The following is a 17,753-nucleotide window of genomic DNA, read 5'->3' as shown; positions in this document are numbered from 1 at the left end:
ATAACAAAGGTTAGAAGTCACCGGATTACGCTTGTAGAGCAAGCCGGAAACCAATCCCAGTGTTGACCGGCTTCCCGGGGATTCCGGTGCTGAGATGGAGCTGCGGCTGCTGGAGAGGGGGCGGCGGGTGCAGACGGAGCTGCGACTGAAGACCGAGCTTCAACTGTTGGAGACCGAGTTGGCGGCTGGAGACCGGACGACGGCTGGCTGGAGGCCGAGGTGGGGGGGGGGGCTGGTGTACCCCCGCCGGGGGGGGGGGGGAGGTATGGACAGAAAAGGGTGGGAGGGGGGGGTATGAACAGTGGGGGAAGGGGGAACGGCTTGGAACCAGAGGTCGGCGACGGAGAGTGGCGGGGAGCGGCGGGGACCGGAGGTCGGGGCCGGCGGTCGGGTCGGGTCGGCGCCGAAGGTCGGCGACGGCGACGGGGGCCGGGGACCGGAGAGAGCCGTTAGAGCGGCGCCGGAGGTCGGCGCTGGGGACCGGAGGTCGGGTCGGGTCGGCGCCGATGGTCGGCGACGGCGATGGGGGCCAGGGACCGGGGCGAGCGAGAGAGAAAGGGTAGGGAGAAAGAGAGAGAGCCGTTAGAGAATGCTACGATCTATCCAAACTTTGTATTCCAAATTGCAGGATTGAAGCAAATGTTCAAAATCATATGAGAGAAATTATATTTGAATATGATTTGCTCTCAAAATATTCTACTTAGAGGAATATTTGCTGGATTTTTATCAAATTAAGAAGCTCAAGATTAAAAGAAGTATTGATTCGTATCAAATTCTGGCTAATCTATTCGATTTAGTCATAATTGAGATCAAATGGCCAAGATTGCAATGTAACTGGCCAATTGATCCTCAATGGCTAAAAATTAAATAGATTTAGCAATTTTCACTCTTATTGGGACTACTTCATGAATAAACCCCAAAAACTACCTAACTCTACCCAAAAGCAGCCCAAATAATTTCAACAGTCAACCCAACTCAAGTCTCAACCAACCCTTTCTGTTTATCTTTTCCACAGCCCAAAAGAAGCCTAAATCAATCCGGGCCCAATTTAAAACCAACCAGCAACCTATCTTTTCTTCTACCAGCCCAACGCTCCTATTAATAAATCAGCCCATTCCAAGAAACAATAACTCCAATCGGGCCAACCAATCGGTGCAATAACCTTTGACCCGGGCCCAATCCGTTACTTCTCTACCTTCCCCATTTACACACCACAAACAGCACCCAAAGATTAGCATATGAACCTCGACCCAGACCCGATTCATCGACAATACGCAAGACCCATAACTCGACCCGTAATCGATTTCGATACCAGCAACATCATCCATGGCAAATGCCCGACTCAAATCCAGCGTCGACCCAGCTCCGTTTGAGACGACTAGACCCCGACCCAAGCAGATTCACAAAGAAATAGGTCGAATCTTCCAGAATATAGTGAGCTGGCTCATTTCAATGTTCATTTTCCGCAATCCTTGGGTCGGTCGTATGAATTCGTACAAAGGTGTGTGAATTTCATTGGTTTTGGGGAGGGATTTCTCCTTTTCCTTATCCTATTGGGTGAAACCAATTTGGATTCTCCCAAAGAAAACCAAAATTTGTACGAGTTTGGGTAACTAATTCGGGGTCCAGCCTTATCTACAAGGGGGATTTTCGAAATATTTGTCCTCATTGTGAAGCCCTAAGGGAAAAACCCTAATATTTTTTCTCCATAAAAGGAAGTTCTCGAGGCTCGTTTAGGGGGATTTTTTCTTTCTTTTGGTGACTGTTCTTAGGCTTTTAGGTTGAAAATTAGGGTCTGAAGTTGGTTTGAGATTTGGGTTTTGTTTTTCTCCTCTGGGAAATTAGGGGTTTGGCAAAGAGAGAAAAGACTTTTTGCTTGAGTTCGAAAAGAGTTCGATTCTTGGAGTCTCAAAGGAAAAATTTTCTTGTTTCTACTGAGGTTAGAAAATTCTCAGGCTAAGAGAGGGGTATTCGAAAGGAGGAAGATTAAGGAAGGCAGAAGAGAATCAACACCAACAGTTCCTTTAGCAGACAAATTCCCTTTTCTTTCTTCGTCTGAGAGTTAGTTGATTATTTGGAGGGTCTCGAGTTGATAACACTAAGCTCCGGTGGTGGTCGACATCCTTATAATTAGCTCATTGCCCTGTTTTGCTGCCCCGAAAGAGGTAAACACATGATCGTCCCTCTTAATTTCACTGTTTCTGCTTCATCCATCTTTTCTCCATAGAAGTAGTTATGTGTTTGTCATGAATGAGGCTAGGATTTGCTTGCTGTAGATAGCCGTGATGGCTTTAGGTCTGTTTTGCAATTGTTTGTTTAGCTGAATCGATGTGCACACCATGAGTTTTGCTATCGACTATTTTAATTACTGTCTCATGATTAATGATTATTTTTAGGTCATTTGCAAGTCTATAACATGAATCAATAGTTGGGATGTTGTCTAGTTTTCGATTTGGTTTTGATGAGGATTTAAAAGAGTTGTCTTGCCTTACTATTTATTAACCCGGGAAGATATGTTGGGTATATTGTTGTGTATTTGGATATGATCCATGCTTTCATGTTCGTGTTTCTGTTTGAAGTAAATGATGTATCTCTTTGAGCTATTTCATATTCGAATCGTCAAATGACAATGTGCTATGATTTAGGCACTGTTCCAACATCTGAACATTGATTCCTCACTATATTCAGACCAAATAAAACTCCTTTTTAGATTTTAGACAGTTCCTCCCTATCCTAGTCGCTTATTTTGTAGCCCAGATGATTTAAAAATGGTTACTCTTCTGCCTCTGAATATCTCTAAGCTTTGTACGAGTGTTCTTACTTCTGAAAGATATGAATAATCCCTGTGAGAATTTAAACAACATATTAGGTATATTACTATACAACGTGCTATCTGTCTTCTTTGTATGAGGTTGTGCGACGAGACATTAATTTGTTGTTTAAGTGTTACGCTGTCAAGTCGCGTGTCATAACGTATTCCTAATTACGAAGGGTATTACCTACATCGTACAGCTGCATATAGCTTCAGGACAACTAAGTTTTTGATGCAATATGTTAGTATCTCGATGGTATAGGATTCGAACCAACTTTTGCCTCTTAATGCACTATTTTATATCAAATATATGCTCTATGTATGAAAGCCTGTAATGCGACAATCATGTTAGTGATTTGGTTGCTGATACCATATATTCGTATTTCCCCCTTCCTTTTTCCATTTATGGACTCAGAAGACCTTCTATTCGCAATGGGCCTAACATCTTTTTGACTGATTAGGTTGATTTATCGGTATTAATCCACTAACCTGTTGTATTTCGTTCCACTTATTTCAATCTATTAAAACCAAGTTGAACTTATTGCTTCTTCCTGCAAAAACTGGTAATCTCGTATAGATATTAAATTTTATTACTACAGGAAAGGTAGAGTAAACTTAGAAAATAGCAAACAACTTTATTCTAGAATTTCCTTTTTGGTCAAATACTTTGGTTGGTTGTTCTTTGTTGGTGTTGCCCATGATTAATCTAGAATGACAGTCTATTAAGTTTATTGGTTTGTCAAATTCCACAAATAAATACTTACTCTTGATTACTTTCTTTGATGCATGTGAAATGAATTTGGGGCATCACGTTTGAGGTCCAAATGGGTTCTCACCCTATTGCATTTTATAACGGGCCAATGAGGCCAACCACCTCGAGTCAATCATTTTCGAAGAAGGAAATCATTAGCGAGAATGGACTAAAGTCCCATGTCAGAAGCAGCTGAGAGGCTTAAATGTCTCATTTTTTAGTCATTCATCATCATCTCATGTATTCATTTATTTATCTTTCTTTATTCATTTGGTCCTAGAAGCCAAAATTGTACTTAATACAGGTGAAGCAAAAACTCGAGTCAAAGGGATCGAAAACATAGAAATAGGACAGATGAAAGGAGAAATGGGTTGAAAACCCAACTAGATTAGGACAGGTTCAACGGTTTGGGCTTCAAAGCCTAAATCGTTACTTCTCCCCTTTCCCTTTTCTTTTTGATTATTTGTTTTGCATGCCTTGTGCGAACCTAGTTAAATCCCCTAATGAATTCGCAAAAAAAAACTAATTTTTGCAAACCTTCAAAATATTTCAAAAATCAATCACTTTCGACAAAATTAATCTTTTCGAAGTTAATCAAAGACATTTTCAAATAGTTCGGATAACCGCAAGTTAGCGGACATTTTAGATGCCTAACACCTTCCTAAAACGTTAATAGGAACCACTTATCTAGAATCTCTAACTTAAAACGATTTTTCTGTTTTGAATTGTTTTAAGTAACTCTCTAAAGGTTCCTTAATTCCTTTTCAAAATTAAGTGGCGACTCTCTCCAAAAGTAAAAATTCTCCGCAAAACAATAATCAGGTTAAATTATCTTGCACAAGGTATAGAATAGGAGCAAGGATGTACGTAAGTATTGAGAGGGATCCTAGAAAAGAATTAGCATTGAGACAGCAAAACTTTTGGAGAATCAGGCACGCACCCGTTGACATTTTTAAAGAGTCCAAGCAATATAGAAAAAAATTACCTCTAACAAGCTTCTACATAGACACTACCCAGTTGAGAACAATACTCACCTCAATATAAAGCTCTGCCATTTGATCAGTTAAGACAATTGGATAGTTCTGCACGAGCTTAGGTAAGTCAGACAAGGTTTCCAGGTAAGCTTCAGTGGACATATGTTTCTTCTTTCTTCCACAGAGGAAGTCTGAAGCATTATCTTATCTTATAGAAGAGAAGTTCAGGGTGCCTGTTGAATGAACTTCAATGAGTGTCTTCAGATAAACGAAAAGACTTTCTGGTTTAGATCGCAGCTGAGACAAAATGTAATCACGCTCCTTTCCAAAATGGCTGACAATCAAAAAAAAAATTCCTTCCCTGCAGAATCCCAAAATTAGCAAGATTTTTCAGCACTCTGTGATTATCCTCCAAAATATGTGGTTAAACAGATTGCAGCTGGCATAGAATGAACTTCCATCTCATGAAAATCCAGCTTGAATATGAATGACAAACGTTGTGGAATTGTATTGCAACCTGTTCAACTTGAGTAGATCTGGGATTCGAGAAATGACTGCTGATCTGAAAACATCAGCTTCTTTGCCTCTCAGTTACCGCAATATGTCATCAATAAATGCAAAAGCAAGAATAAGCTCATCAACAGCTTTTATAAAACTGTCCAAAGCAGAAAGATACTAATGTGTGATGGCATGAATTAAGCCGTACACCTAAAATTAGTAGCATGTCCTCTTAAATAATTGAATTCATTGATGCTTGACAGAAGAACACGGAACAGAAAGAGTTGGCAAAGAAAAGTACCTGATGCAGCTGACCTCTCTCACATATATTCAGTAAGCAATGTGCATCCCAGTCTTCCTCTGGCAAAACTTCTATAAGTGCAGTCAGTTGCTTCTGTTTCCTATTGAAGGTTTCAACTATCCGCCCAGAATCATTGGGTAAACGTTACCCAGTGTCAGGTACTCAAAAATTTAACTAAGGGAATCTTTTGAAACCTTAGCTTTTTCAGAGGCAATTAAAAAAGAAATAAAATCCAATACGTTCTCGGTATCTTTCCTTGTAGGCCAAATGTCAGTACATCTTTCATATTTACTGTTAAAAGAACCACCCGTTTGGAAATAACTCAGATTAAGAATGACCGCAAGGACATCCACTACTTTCTGAACTAAGTTTGCGCCTTCAATAGTTGAAATGTCTACTTCAGTTGTCTCCGTCTTTGAGTTCACTGGATTCCACGAAAGATTGTATCTTTCATTTTCATCCTCTACAAACGCATATCGCAAAACATCTAAGGTGGCCTCCATGTCAAGCTCTAACAGAGAGAGCAGGTTTGGGTTTGGTCCACCATAAGGTACGCACATTGCTGTCGAAGAATTTGGTGAACTCACTTCTTCCAACAAAAATTGTACAAGCTCTCTTTTAAGAGACGGCACACGTGTAGAAGGGAGTGTTCCACGCCCTGCAACACAGTTCATCATCAATTGCTTGAAGCAAAATCACAAAAAGCACAACCAAGTAATAAAAGATAGAGCATGAAATACCACAGTAAGGTCCCCATAAGTAGCAGAAATGCAGAATAGCTAAATAGATTTTTAAAAATTCATTTTGTTTCCTTCAGTAGTTCTTCAACATAACCCCCATCCCCAACCCACCCCGCACCCCACCCCCACATTCCCAATCCTTGTTGTTTCTCTCCTGGAAAAGATGCCGGGATGCATATATGATTAGGATATTTACTGTGTCATTCTTCCAAGACTAACTCCAGAAAGAGAATAGGATATAGGCGATGCAATATTTCACGATAGATATTATTGTGGGAAAATATGTATGGAGATCACAAAACTACTGAAAATTGATTTTGAGAATAAGAGTGGAATATTCCTCTGATCTGTTAACTTTCTCAAATTCTCTAGCATCTTGTTTATCCCAACTTTCATATCGCCAAAGTCACTTTCTCTTGTCCTTCAACTTCTCCTTGAACAACACTATCTATCTTCATTTTTTATTTTTCGAGAAGGTAACAGATTCGGTAGATATATATATAAACGTCAGGACAAATTGTGCTGGAAACCAAAATGCAGTTACATCATTACATCAGTAATTCACTAACCCAAAAATCCTTGATCTGCTTACAAGGAATCTAATATATAACAAGACTATCTATCTAAAATCGGTGTAACCATACAACCAAAGTAGTTGTCTCCTTGAAGGTTCTGATGCTAACACAAACAACGGAAATGTCAAGTTCTCTCAATTTCCCTCAAGCTACGTGAAGCTGAATGCTTTAATAGTACACGTGCATAAAATAATTGACAATTCTATACTTCTTTTAATCTAGAATCTTTCCTCATTTGATCTTATACCACCAAACCTTTCAAATTGAACTTCTTTTTTTATTTTTTTCAAAATTTAACTGATATCACAAGAATCAACCATCACGATAGAGAATAAAATAGAGTTGCAAGGATATAGTATGAGCAAAGTGAAAACCAAATATATCCCTTTTGCTTCTGTTCTCAAGCTTATTAAAGACAGACTAATTTGTTTAAGCTTGCATAGAAAAGAAGCTATCAAATGAGGAAAACCTTCCTAAGTTTACTCGTATTAAGTTATAAGTGCATATTGCAGACCAACCTGGAGGGAAAGCCAAACCTTGGAAACAATACTTGAGGTAAACAAGCATCTTGTACCTGATTCCACAGGAAAGTAAAGTTTGTTTACTCGAAACACCAATGTGCGTTTCAAAAAATGTCAAATAATAGATGACAATTTAGGAATATCACCTACTTAGAGCAGAAAATTTACATCATATGAGGACATCAAACTTGTACAAGCTATAACTCATGTTCATTAGATAATTTAATCCAATACATATATCAATTTACCCAAGAGCAGTAGCACTTTCTCTTTTGCTATCCCGGAAAATTAAAAAGAGCTCTTTCAAAGGAGTTCAAAAATCATCAAGACCTTTGTTGAACAAGTAGATCAATGCGCCATGCAGCCTATGCTCCCTGCATAGGCGAACAACCTACAAAATAGATTAAAAAATTAACAGTTAAATCCGACAAATTCACAGGGAAGACAGAAAAATATCCAAATCAAGCCTATAGCGGAAGCTTTATTTTATTCATGCAACTTTCTCCTGTTTGAGGACAATAGTCCTTTGCACTCATGTCTTACTAATGAGAACCTTCAGGTGTGGCCATAAAACAGTAATCATAAATTTTGACAGATAAAACGTGCAGCAATACCTGATTGAAATCCAGGGACAACATGTCCATGTGGAGAACACACTGTTCAACACGCTGTAACCAACCTTTAGTGCTATAGTGCTCCACTAGTGCTTGCATTATCTTCAGCAATAACGGATAACAGTAGATTAGCATCCACATAATCTGCTTTTATACATGAATAACAAATCAAGTGCCTAATAGTGACACAGTAAAGTAATATGAGGCATAAAACCCCCCAACTAAAAACATATCACAAACCAAAACTACAGATATACCTCAGGTGGTAAAGATCCTAGCATGTCTTTCAATATATATGGCTCCAGATGCTCCAAAAATGTATCTTTACATGGAAACAAATAATTTAGCCCGACTTTAATTTCAATGCAATATAACCTGTTGAAAATTGAAGTAAATGAGAACAGAAAAGCCCAAAATTCCATAGGAGGAACTGTGGAACACAAACAAAGTTAAAATATTAATTAACAGTCTGCTAGACATTTCTATTCTATTCCCTTTTTTTGATACCAAACGTATCCAGGCTAGCTTAAGACACCACCACTAATCTACTGGGTACCTGCTACCTCTCACCAGCATGGGAACCACTAACTTGCAAGTTAAGTCGTAGAAAGATGAGAAGAATTTACTTATTGTCATCTCTGTTGGAATTAGAACTCCAAGATTGTCAGTGCAGTGACTACTAGGCCAATCCCTTGGGAGCTCCATAAGACATCAGTTTTTACAATTGTTCTTATCTACATATAACTAGTTTCTAGACTTTGTTTGATACAGCAAAAAGACGGCTATTGAAGGTTTTCTAACACATCGGATAAGTCAGTTACTGCAGAAATTGAGTTCCAAAGGTTAGTGGGCAGCAGAGAGGAGGGGACTTGGGGAAGGAAAAAGTTACCAAACAAACCTGAAATAATCCTTTATTCAGACTATACTTTTTTCATTTTCGATTCAAACTCTGGTTAATAATATGTGCATCCCATTATCTTCAATTCCTCATAAATTGTTAACCTCGTTAATTCACTATGCTACTTGGAGGCACTCACTAATATATTATAGTTTTGTAAAAGCAGTTTTTTTTTTCATCAAGGAGGTACCAGACATAGAAACAAGCCCCAAATAGTTGACATGGGACATACTGCAGGAAGTTGAAGTATAAACTGCACCATACCCTTGTGATTCACAGCAACATACTTTGGAAAAATTTTATCAAAGAGAACATCGAGTCTCTTGATATGAAGAGAGAATTCAATGGAAACACCACCAACCAGAGTGTAATGCTCCTTAATATCAGGATTCACAAAGTCACCATCATACTTCAATTCATTCTATTGGCCTGACTGCCCATGTTGGTTGCCAGACGTCACTGCTATGTAGGAGAATACCTCATCTACATATGACAACAGCAGCTGTACAAGATATGGCATAAGAGTCTTCTGCACATCATCCAAGTTCTTTGGAAGGTCAATAACTGCATGTGCCTGACCATCATAAAGAGACATTGCCATGTTCAGTGCACTCATCCAGTCACCTGCTTTATGTAAAACTTCTATTCGTTTCTTCCAGGAAAGAAGGCGTGAAACAACAAGCTGGGATGGCCGAAGTATGTACAAAGTTGCCCCCCTAACACCTAAATAGTTGTGATGAGCTTTCTCAGGATTTCCAAAGACATTGCTGAAGTAAGCATGGTATGACATAAGATCCTCTCCACAAGATCCATCCATGGAAAAACTTCTCCGGTGGATCAAATTCCCATCTTTCGAAAACAAACAAAGTTGTCCAATTGCTGTGAGAATTACCAAAATCTGGACAAGTAAAAGACCTTAGTAATTTTGTATTTCTGTCCTAAACTAAATGCAAGTATTCTACATTATTTAAAAAAAGGGCAGTCCGGTGCACTAAAGCTCCAGCTATGTGCAGGGTCCGGGGAAGGGCCCCACCACAAGGGTGTATTGTACAAAGTCTTACCTTGCATTTCTGCTAGAGGCTCTTTCCAAGGCTTGAACCCATGACCTCCTGATCACATGAAAGCAACATTAGCAGTTACTCCAAGGCTCCCCCAAATGCAAGTATTCCACATAATGCAGATAAATGATGAGAAAAGAAAGCTCCTGATAGCACCAAGAAATTTATGTACCTGTTCATCCAACCATGCCAGCCCGACTGCTAAGCTATCCGTAGTCCATTTCCAACAAACTTTTAGCTCAGATTTCACCAGCTTAGCAACTTGAACTCTTCGATACCAAGCAATTGCAAGCAGAGAAAAAGTTCTGATGTTTCAGTGGACATACTTTCTGCAGCAACAAAAACAATCTTAGCAAGCCAAAATGCAACATATCCACAGGCAAATATCATACATACCAAAAACGAAAGAAATATGTGATTCCATATATTTCCAAGCAGCATAGGGCATTGAACCCTCCCTAACATCATCAGGACGTGGAATTTTTGCATAAACTTTAAATGTGGGGCTAAATTTTGCCTGCAAAAGACAGTGAAACAGAAGTCTTAAACCAAGAATCAGGAATGAAGGTTAAACTGATCATATACAAGGAGTTTTGGATTGGGGAGATTGTGAAACCCTTCCAGGGAAATGTATGTTCTAAGAACTTCATACCACTAGAGTAGATTGGTGAGTGCCAAGTATGACCACACCTTCCTCAATCAAAGAAGGGCCACCTCCCTCTTGAGAAGCCACCGTAGCACCTCCATAACTTTCACCAGATATTAGTGGCACCGCACATAATGTAGTGCTGTTGCTTTCATTTAGCAGTTCTTGTTTAAATGTTAACAAATATTATTCAACCTAGAGATGCATGTATATTCGTGTCAATTTTTAGGAAGAATATTCATGTCAATTGAGAAGCATGAAAAGGATATATTTACCTGGGACTTTGAAAGGGAGATTGTTTTGAACAAGGAATACACTGCAAACCGGTCTAAGTTAACTACGCCTTTAGTATCACCACTGAGCACAGTAAAATACTGCCGAGTAACTTGAGAATCTTGCCCTAAATATAAAAGATGCACAACTGGTGCTTTATGTTCAGTGACAACTTTAAGCACAGACGCCTTTTGCACATCCCATACAGTATAATGCCCATCCCCATATCTTGCAAAGAGCATGTCCCCTTGCTGATTAAAGCTCAAGCAAGTTACAAGGACATGAGGTCTATCTCCTGGTGATCCAAATATCAACATCTGAAATATATACATATTTCTGCCATCAGAAAGTAAAATATTTAATAATTCAGTCAAATCTAAAGTTTAATGCAAGTAACAAGAAAATATACATAATACAGATATAGAGATTCTACAATGAGAAATTTCCTTTTCAAAAGTGATTATACGAGAAGATATTTCTTAAATTGCAATCATTTATGTTCAAAAAGGAGAGAATGAATAATACTTTTGTGAATATAACAATACTTTTTGTTGAAATCCAATTTACAATGTGGTCAATCACTGTAATAAAGTACCGGTGCACAAAGCTACTTAGCACAAAACCTTAGCATCCATGTTATCAACATGATGTGGAGAGTATCTGCTTGGCATCACAAGAATTGATCCTTTGGACGTCCCCACAGCAATGTAATTGAGGTGAACAGCGAGGACCTGTGAAGATCCATGCTTATGCCTGAAAGCTTGAGATAAAAGGGTTTTGGTGATGGTATTGTTGTCATCTACATCAAAGTAACCCAAGACATTAGAACTCCTATGAACTCTATCAAGCCTCATTGGTTGAGCAGAAGCACCCTCTTCCAAGTGCATAGCCGTGAAGGCCTGCTTCTTTTCATCTTCCTCAGCCAATTCTAGGGGCTTCAAGTAAGAGTGGTAATTTTTCTAAGGCTTTGTACTATCCCCCATATTTCCCCGTTGTAGAACTAACTCCTCAATGATACTTGCAGCATCACTTAAAGAATCGGTTTCATCTCCATTGGAACTGACCTCTCCTTTAGATTGAGGAATTACATTCTCATGCTCAAGTTTTGCACCATCCTTTTTAGTCAAATCTTCGTCAGAAAGAGTTTCATAAACTGGAGAAGAGAGTACCTCCTTTGTAGTAGCTTCTTCGCTGCTTTCCGCACTAACAACATTATCTTCGCCTCTAAATAGAGATTGAACTTGTCTATCTTCAATCTCATCCAACCCAGAGCTATCATGAAAAATTAAGTTTTTTTCAGTTCTACTAGGAGATTCCACTTGAGTTCTAGTATAACTTAGAGCTTCCTTCAAATTACTTTTAATTGAAAAATCATCCACCACAGAAACATCATCTGCATCAGCAGTATTCATATTGTCCTGACCAGCATCTGCTGTAGATGCCTCCCTACCATAATTGTCTGTATCATTTAGTTGAACTTGAGCAGCTTGAAACAGATCCTTTATGTTACATTCCGAGACAATATGCTCAGAACCAATCTCATCTGAAAACTCTGAGCACCCAGAAGTGTCAAGACTTTTGTCAGAAACATCAGTATTCGTACAGGCTGGAGAAGCTATGGGAGCCGTTTCATCACTTTCCAAAGTCCTTTGCAGCACTCCAGAGCTTGCTTTTCTGGATTTGATGGCTGCTGTACGAGGTGCAGGAATGGAGTGCGATGCAGCGAATGCTGCAGCCAAGGCATCTCCTGGTTTTGAATTTGATCTGATGATCCCACTAAAAAATGGTGGCAATACACTCTAGCCTGCTTGTGGTGAAGAAAATTCACTCGATTGTTTTCTACTAATTGACACAGCTGTTATCTCTGTCTGATGCAACTCTAGCGGCAGTTTTAGAGATTGAAGAAGAGCCTACCGACCGATTGTGGCTATCTAGATAATTGTCCTTACAAAGCAGATGGAGAAGAAGGAGGTAGAGGCGAAGAAGAGGAGGAGGAACGATTGAGGAGAATTTCATCAACAGTGTGATGATGCAGTAAGTGATCATCATCAGAGTCATCAACATGAGATTCTAAAATCGAATCCAGGTCAAGCTCCATGAAAGTTTTCACTGGCTACTGCTTTTACCTATCGCTTCGCAGAAACAGTTAGCTCTTCAACCCTGAAAACAGAGTCCAGGAAAAATTAGTTTATGATCAAGGAAGATATAAATATACCAAGGGCCCGTTTGGCCATGGATTTTTTTTTCACTTTTCCAGAAAATTTGTTTGCTTTATGTCAAATCCAACTCCAAGTTGATGTTTGGCCATGAGAATTTCAAACACAACTTGGAGTTGTATTTGGAAAAGTGGAAAACAAGAAAAAGTTGTTTTTTACTTTTTTCCATCTTCCTTCTCTCACAAAAATTCAAAAAAAACTCTAATTATATTCATGGACAAACACAACTCCAACTTCGACTCCTACTCCAAGTCCAACTTCAAAAATTTTAGTTTTCATGACCAAACGCCCACTAAGTAGAAGATCTAGATGGCTGTTATATATCTAGAGTGTGAATAACAGAAGACCTCCATTCTAAGGTAGGACATCAACAACAACAATAAAAAACCCAGTATATTCTCACATAGTGGGGTCTGGGGAGGGTAGAATGTACGCAGTCCATACCACTACATCCGAAGAAGTAGAGAGGCTGTTTCCGATAGACCCCCGGCTCAAGAAAAGGACCGAGACCGTGTTCAAATATCGCAAGCATACAACATGATAAAATAAAAACGATACAACAACCTCAAATAAGTACATGAACCAACAAAAGGCACCCCCTCCCCCCAACCCTAGCCCTACCAACCAAGCTACACGAAACTCTCCTAACTCCAGCCTATGACTTAACCACACCCCTTAGCCCTCTAACCTAATACTCTTCCTCCAAACCTTCCTATCAAGGGTCATGTCCCCAGTGAGCCATAATTGCTCCATGTCACGTCTAATTACTTCTGTCCAGTATTTCTTTGGTCTACCCCTACCCCGCTTGAAACCATCTAAGGCCAACCTCTCACACCTACGAACTGGAGCATCCGTGCCCCTTCTCATCACATGCCCAAACCATCTCAACCTCCCTTCCCAAATTTTATCCTCCACCGACGCCACTCCCACCTTGTCCCAAATAGCCTCATTCCTAACCCTGTCAGCCCTCGTGATACCGCACATCCAATGCAACATCCTCATTTCTGCCACCTTCAACTTCTGAACATGAGAGTTCTTAACCGGCCAGCACTCCGCGCCATACAACATAGCCGGCCGGACTGCAACTCTGTATAATTTGCCTTTCAGTTTGGGAGGCACCTTCTTATCGCAAAGGATTCCCGAGGCGAGCCACCATTTCAACCAACCTGCACCAATACGGTGAGAGACATCCTCGTCAATCTCTCCATTCCCCCGAATCATAGACCCAAGGTACTTAAAACTATCTCTCTTAAGTATTCAATTATGTGCATTACATGATCAGAGGATCTTTGACTAAGAGTTGCAAAATGGTAAGTTGCTTCACAGGCGTTAACCCAATTGATACAATCTGAATTTGGGAGCTATGATGAGGAACTAGTAAGGAAAGCCCAAGCCCAACAAAGTGTATTGCAAATCTGTAAAAGTTGATACAATGTGTTATGCCTAGTAGTGAAACAAAGAAACTTGTCAAGTTTTACTACATGTCTAACACTTTATAAAACTACTAATAGATGTTAGGTGTTTGAAAAATGGCGTATTCATCCATTCCATGAGAAGCTTGATTACGTACTATTACAATTTAACGTGTGATGCATCAGTTTTACGGTCAATCAAGTTATCTTTTGCTTGTGATTTTCGACGAAGACATACAATCTGCTTTAAATAATAGGCAAGACAGAAAGTTATTATGTCAGTATATAGAATGGAAACATATAAACAAAACATATAATTTACCCATCTGAATTCTGAACCAAATTATAGCAGAAAATTCATTCAGCAGATACCATCAAGCAGCAGTTTTATTCAATTGGTCATGGTAATTTTTCAAATCAGGTCCAAGACAGTTAAAAGGTTTAGATAGAAAACTACAGCTGCTCCACTTATTCTTTGGCCAAATGTTAACCTTTACTTTGCAAATCAGCTCCCATAAAACATCACTGTTTCTCACTACTGTTAGCTACTTTGGCTTAATGTTAACATTTACTTTGAAAATTAACTTCCATAAACATCACTTTTTCTCACTACTGTTTGTTCATCATTAGTCATCACCATAATTTCAAAATACAAAGCAAGAACTTTCTCAGGATACTTTCCATACGGTGGAAGGCGTAAATAGAATAAGATTGACAACTCAACAACTACTATTCTCTGGAAACTAAGTTCGTAAAAGTATTTCTTTATAAAAAGATACACGATCTTTAAAAAATCAACACAATTCTCATCAATGTTGCAAGAGTATCAATGCACTTAGTAGAAGGTAAGGTTTTCGTTAAACAGACTTCACTTATCATACACTAAACAGACTCTGCAAAGCACCCCAGGAATTAAACCGACGTAGCAGGGAAGAGAACTAAGTAAAGCAAGAATTTAACAGATCATCAGGAGTTGAGAATGGAAATGCTAAAACACTTCTAGAAAAGAAAGAGAAAGAGCAAACATAGGACATATGTAGAAACATGAACACTAAGCAGTCACAGCTCCACAAGTTTACGAAAAAGACTATAGTAATCCAGTGAGTGATCATGCTCTAAAGCGTGGCAGAATTCGTATGAGATTGCAGCTAGAAAAAACTAGGCAATCACATCTCTTAATTGGTTATAAATGAAGAAAGTTCTGAGAAAGATAGCACAATGGACACATTTTTATCCAAAAAGAATTTTAAAAAATCAATACACGATGAACAGGGCAATACTAATATACATTGTGAATCAATATTTTGTTACGTATGCTTCTGGGACCATCAAGTATAGCGACACAACTGCACTTTATTCTAGGCACGTACATTTTTCGGAAAACAGGAACTCCTCTTCATTTACTTGACAACAATTCCAAAACAGGTATAAAAGTATGAGCTAGATTAATCGATAAAACTAAGAAACACAATTTCACAATATACTTGAACGGTGAAGACAAAATGTCATGAAACAAAATACTTGCTCATTCCAAAAGATGAAGACGAAAGCATATATTATATTTGATAGAGAGAGAAACTCTTTTTTAATCACCCATCCAAAGAGAAAGAAAGTAAAAGGTCCAAAAGTGTGTTCTTTTGGTGAATTCTATACTATACTGTAAAATAAATATTTATCTGTGGCAAGTCAGTTGATTAATTTGGTCTTCACCTTACTATCATATCTCATTTTCTATTTTAGATTCTAAATACTCAAAAGAATTCAAGCTCACATCATGGTGAATTTCTTTATTTCATACAGAAGTGACACCTTCTTAATTTCACCACTTTACCCAACAGAGAATGATTACAAATAAAATTTAATTAACAAAAAAAATTATAAAAATTCAACCCAAATTGAGAGGAAACTAACAGATTTCATCATAAGAAAGGAGAACAAATGATACCCAGGGAAGCAACGATTGGGGGAAAATCAGAGAAAAAAAAATTACACCAATATCTGAACCAAAAATTGGGAAATCCGTAGAGCTATATTATCTATCAAATGCATATATAGGAATTCTCATCTTGTTTTTCCCCTCTGATTATTGCAGTTATGTTAATTCTTAATCTTAATAAAATAAAAATTTTACAAACCCATTCAACAAAATCTAAAAACTGAAGAAAAATTTGAAGACGAAAAGGAAACTGGAACTGGAAGGCAAATATACAAAACATTACAATTCATTCAACCAAATCAAAGAACATGGAAGCAAAAATTGAGATGATTTCAAGATTGAATGAAATTAACAAAAACACCTTAAAATTGTAGTAACAGTGTGACGAAATTGAACCGGACCTTTGTGTTGTTGACTGTTGACACGCATAATTTATAAAGTAGACTCGAAATGATGAAAATATAAGCCTGTGCTTTTTTCCCTTAATTTGCCCTTTATATATAAAAGCCATATAGATGCGCCAATTACAAAGGACTATCATGCAAGTGAAAATTGTACCAAAGGCATTCTATTATGCAAGTGAAAAGTGTACCAAAGGCATTCTATTATGGCATCATTAAGCCTTGAGCTATTAAAGCATAACATCATTATACATCATACTTCATAAATATAAGCCTTGAACTATTAAAGCATAACATTATTATGCATCATGCTTCATAAATATAAGCCGATTATTACTGCAGTGAAAATTGTACCAAAGACATTCTATTATGGTACTATTAAGCCTTGAATTATTAAAGCATAACATCATTGTATATCATGCTTCATAAATTATACTAGGGAGTTTTAAAATTTATTGATTTTTCTTAACTCTTTTTAATTAATGGTTAGGCACATGGAATTTGTGTTTCAGAGTTAGGATAATTGATACTCACACAATCAATTTACCATTTTTAACTCTCACAACACAAATTCAAAACGCCTTTTTTTGCTTCATTTTTCTCTAAATTGTATCTGTACAAAGACAAAAACATGGTGGAAATCAGGAGGACTTCTTCTTCATCAAAGTGTTCTCTTTCGTCTCCCTCTTTATCTTCTCTTCATAATAATGGCAAATGCTTTAATATGTATTTGATTATCAATTCAGATTTTGGGGTTTGACCAAAACATGCAAGAAAAGATTTAGGGTTGTTTGAATTTTGTATGTGATTTAACTTTACTCTAAATTTTATTTTTTTTTGGATTTGGGGTTTCTTGAATTCTCTTAATTTTGTATGTATTATTTTGTTTTTTCTCAAAATTTTTTGATTTTTTTCTTGTGGGATTTCTTGAATTGTTGGACGTTTGTACGTAATTTAACTCGAGACTCTAAAATTTGAATTTTTTTACTTGTGGGGTTTCTTGAATTGTTGGAAATTCGTATATATTAGTTAACTTTACTCAAAATTTTGGATGTTTGAATTTGGGGTTTGTGAGTTGTTGGAATTTTCTAGGTAACTTAATTTGGACTCAAAAGCTTTTGAATTTG

At 38.0% G+C, this 17,753-nt stretch overlaps 1 protein-coding gene across 1 annotated transcript; it reads right to left on the bottom strand.

Moving 5' to 3' along the window:
* Positions 1-4,597: 4,597 nt before the first annotated feature.
* On the bottom strand, positions 4,598-17,141 carry LOC107868168 (vacuolar protein sorting-associated protein 8 homolog; the record flags this gene model as incomplete). Its single annotated transcript, XM_047411757.1, is given in 18 exon segments — positions 4,598-4,898; positions 5,055-5,245; positions 5,337-5,479; positions 5,482-5,994; positions 7,170-7,225; positions 7,421-7,563; positions 7,787-7,888; positions 8,044-8,108; positions 8,949-9,582; positions 9,915-10,045; positions 10,048-10,071; positions 10,139-10,259; positions 10,395-10,553; positions 10,664-10,978; positions 11,285-12,563; positions 12,565-12,609; positions 12,611-12,821; positions 16,627-17,141. Coding segments are annotated over 17 exon segments (4,371 nt in total), but the record flags the coding sequence as incomplete, so codon positions are not given.
* Positions 17,142-17,753: the final 612 nt, after the last annotated feature.

Source organism: Capsicum annuum, chromosome 4 (genome assembly GCF_002878395.1).
Source record: "Capsicum annuum cultivar UCD-10X-F1 chromosome 4, UCD10Xv1.1, whole genome shotgun sequence".
Lineage (NCBI taxonomy): Eukaryota > Viridiplantae > Streptophyta > Magnoliopsida > Solanales > Solanaceae > Capsicum > Capsicum annuum.
The sequence above is the reverse complement of the archived record's forward strand: the minus strand, read 5'-3'. Positions and strand labels throughout refer to the sequence as shown.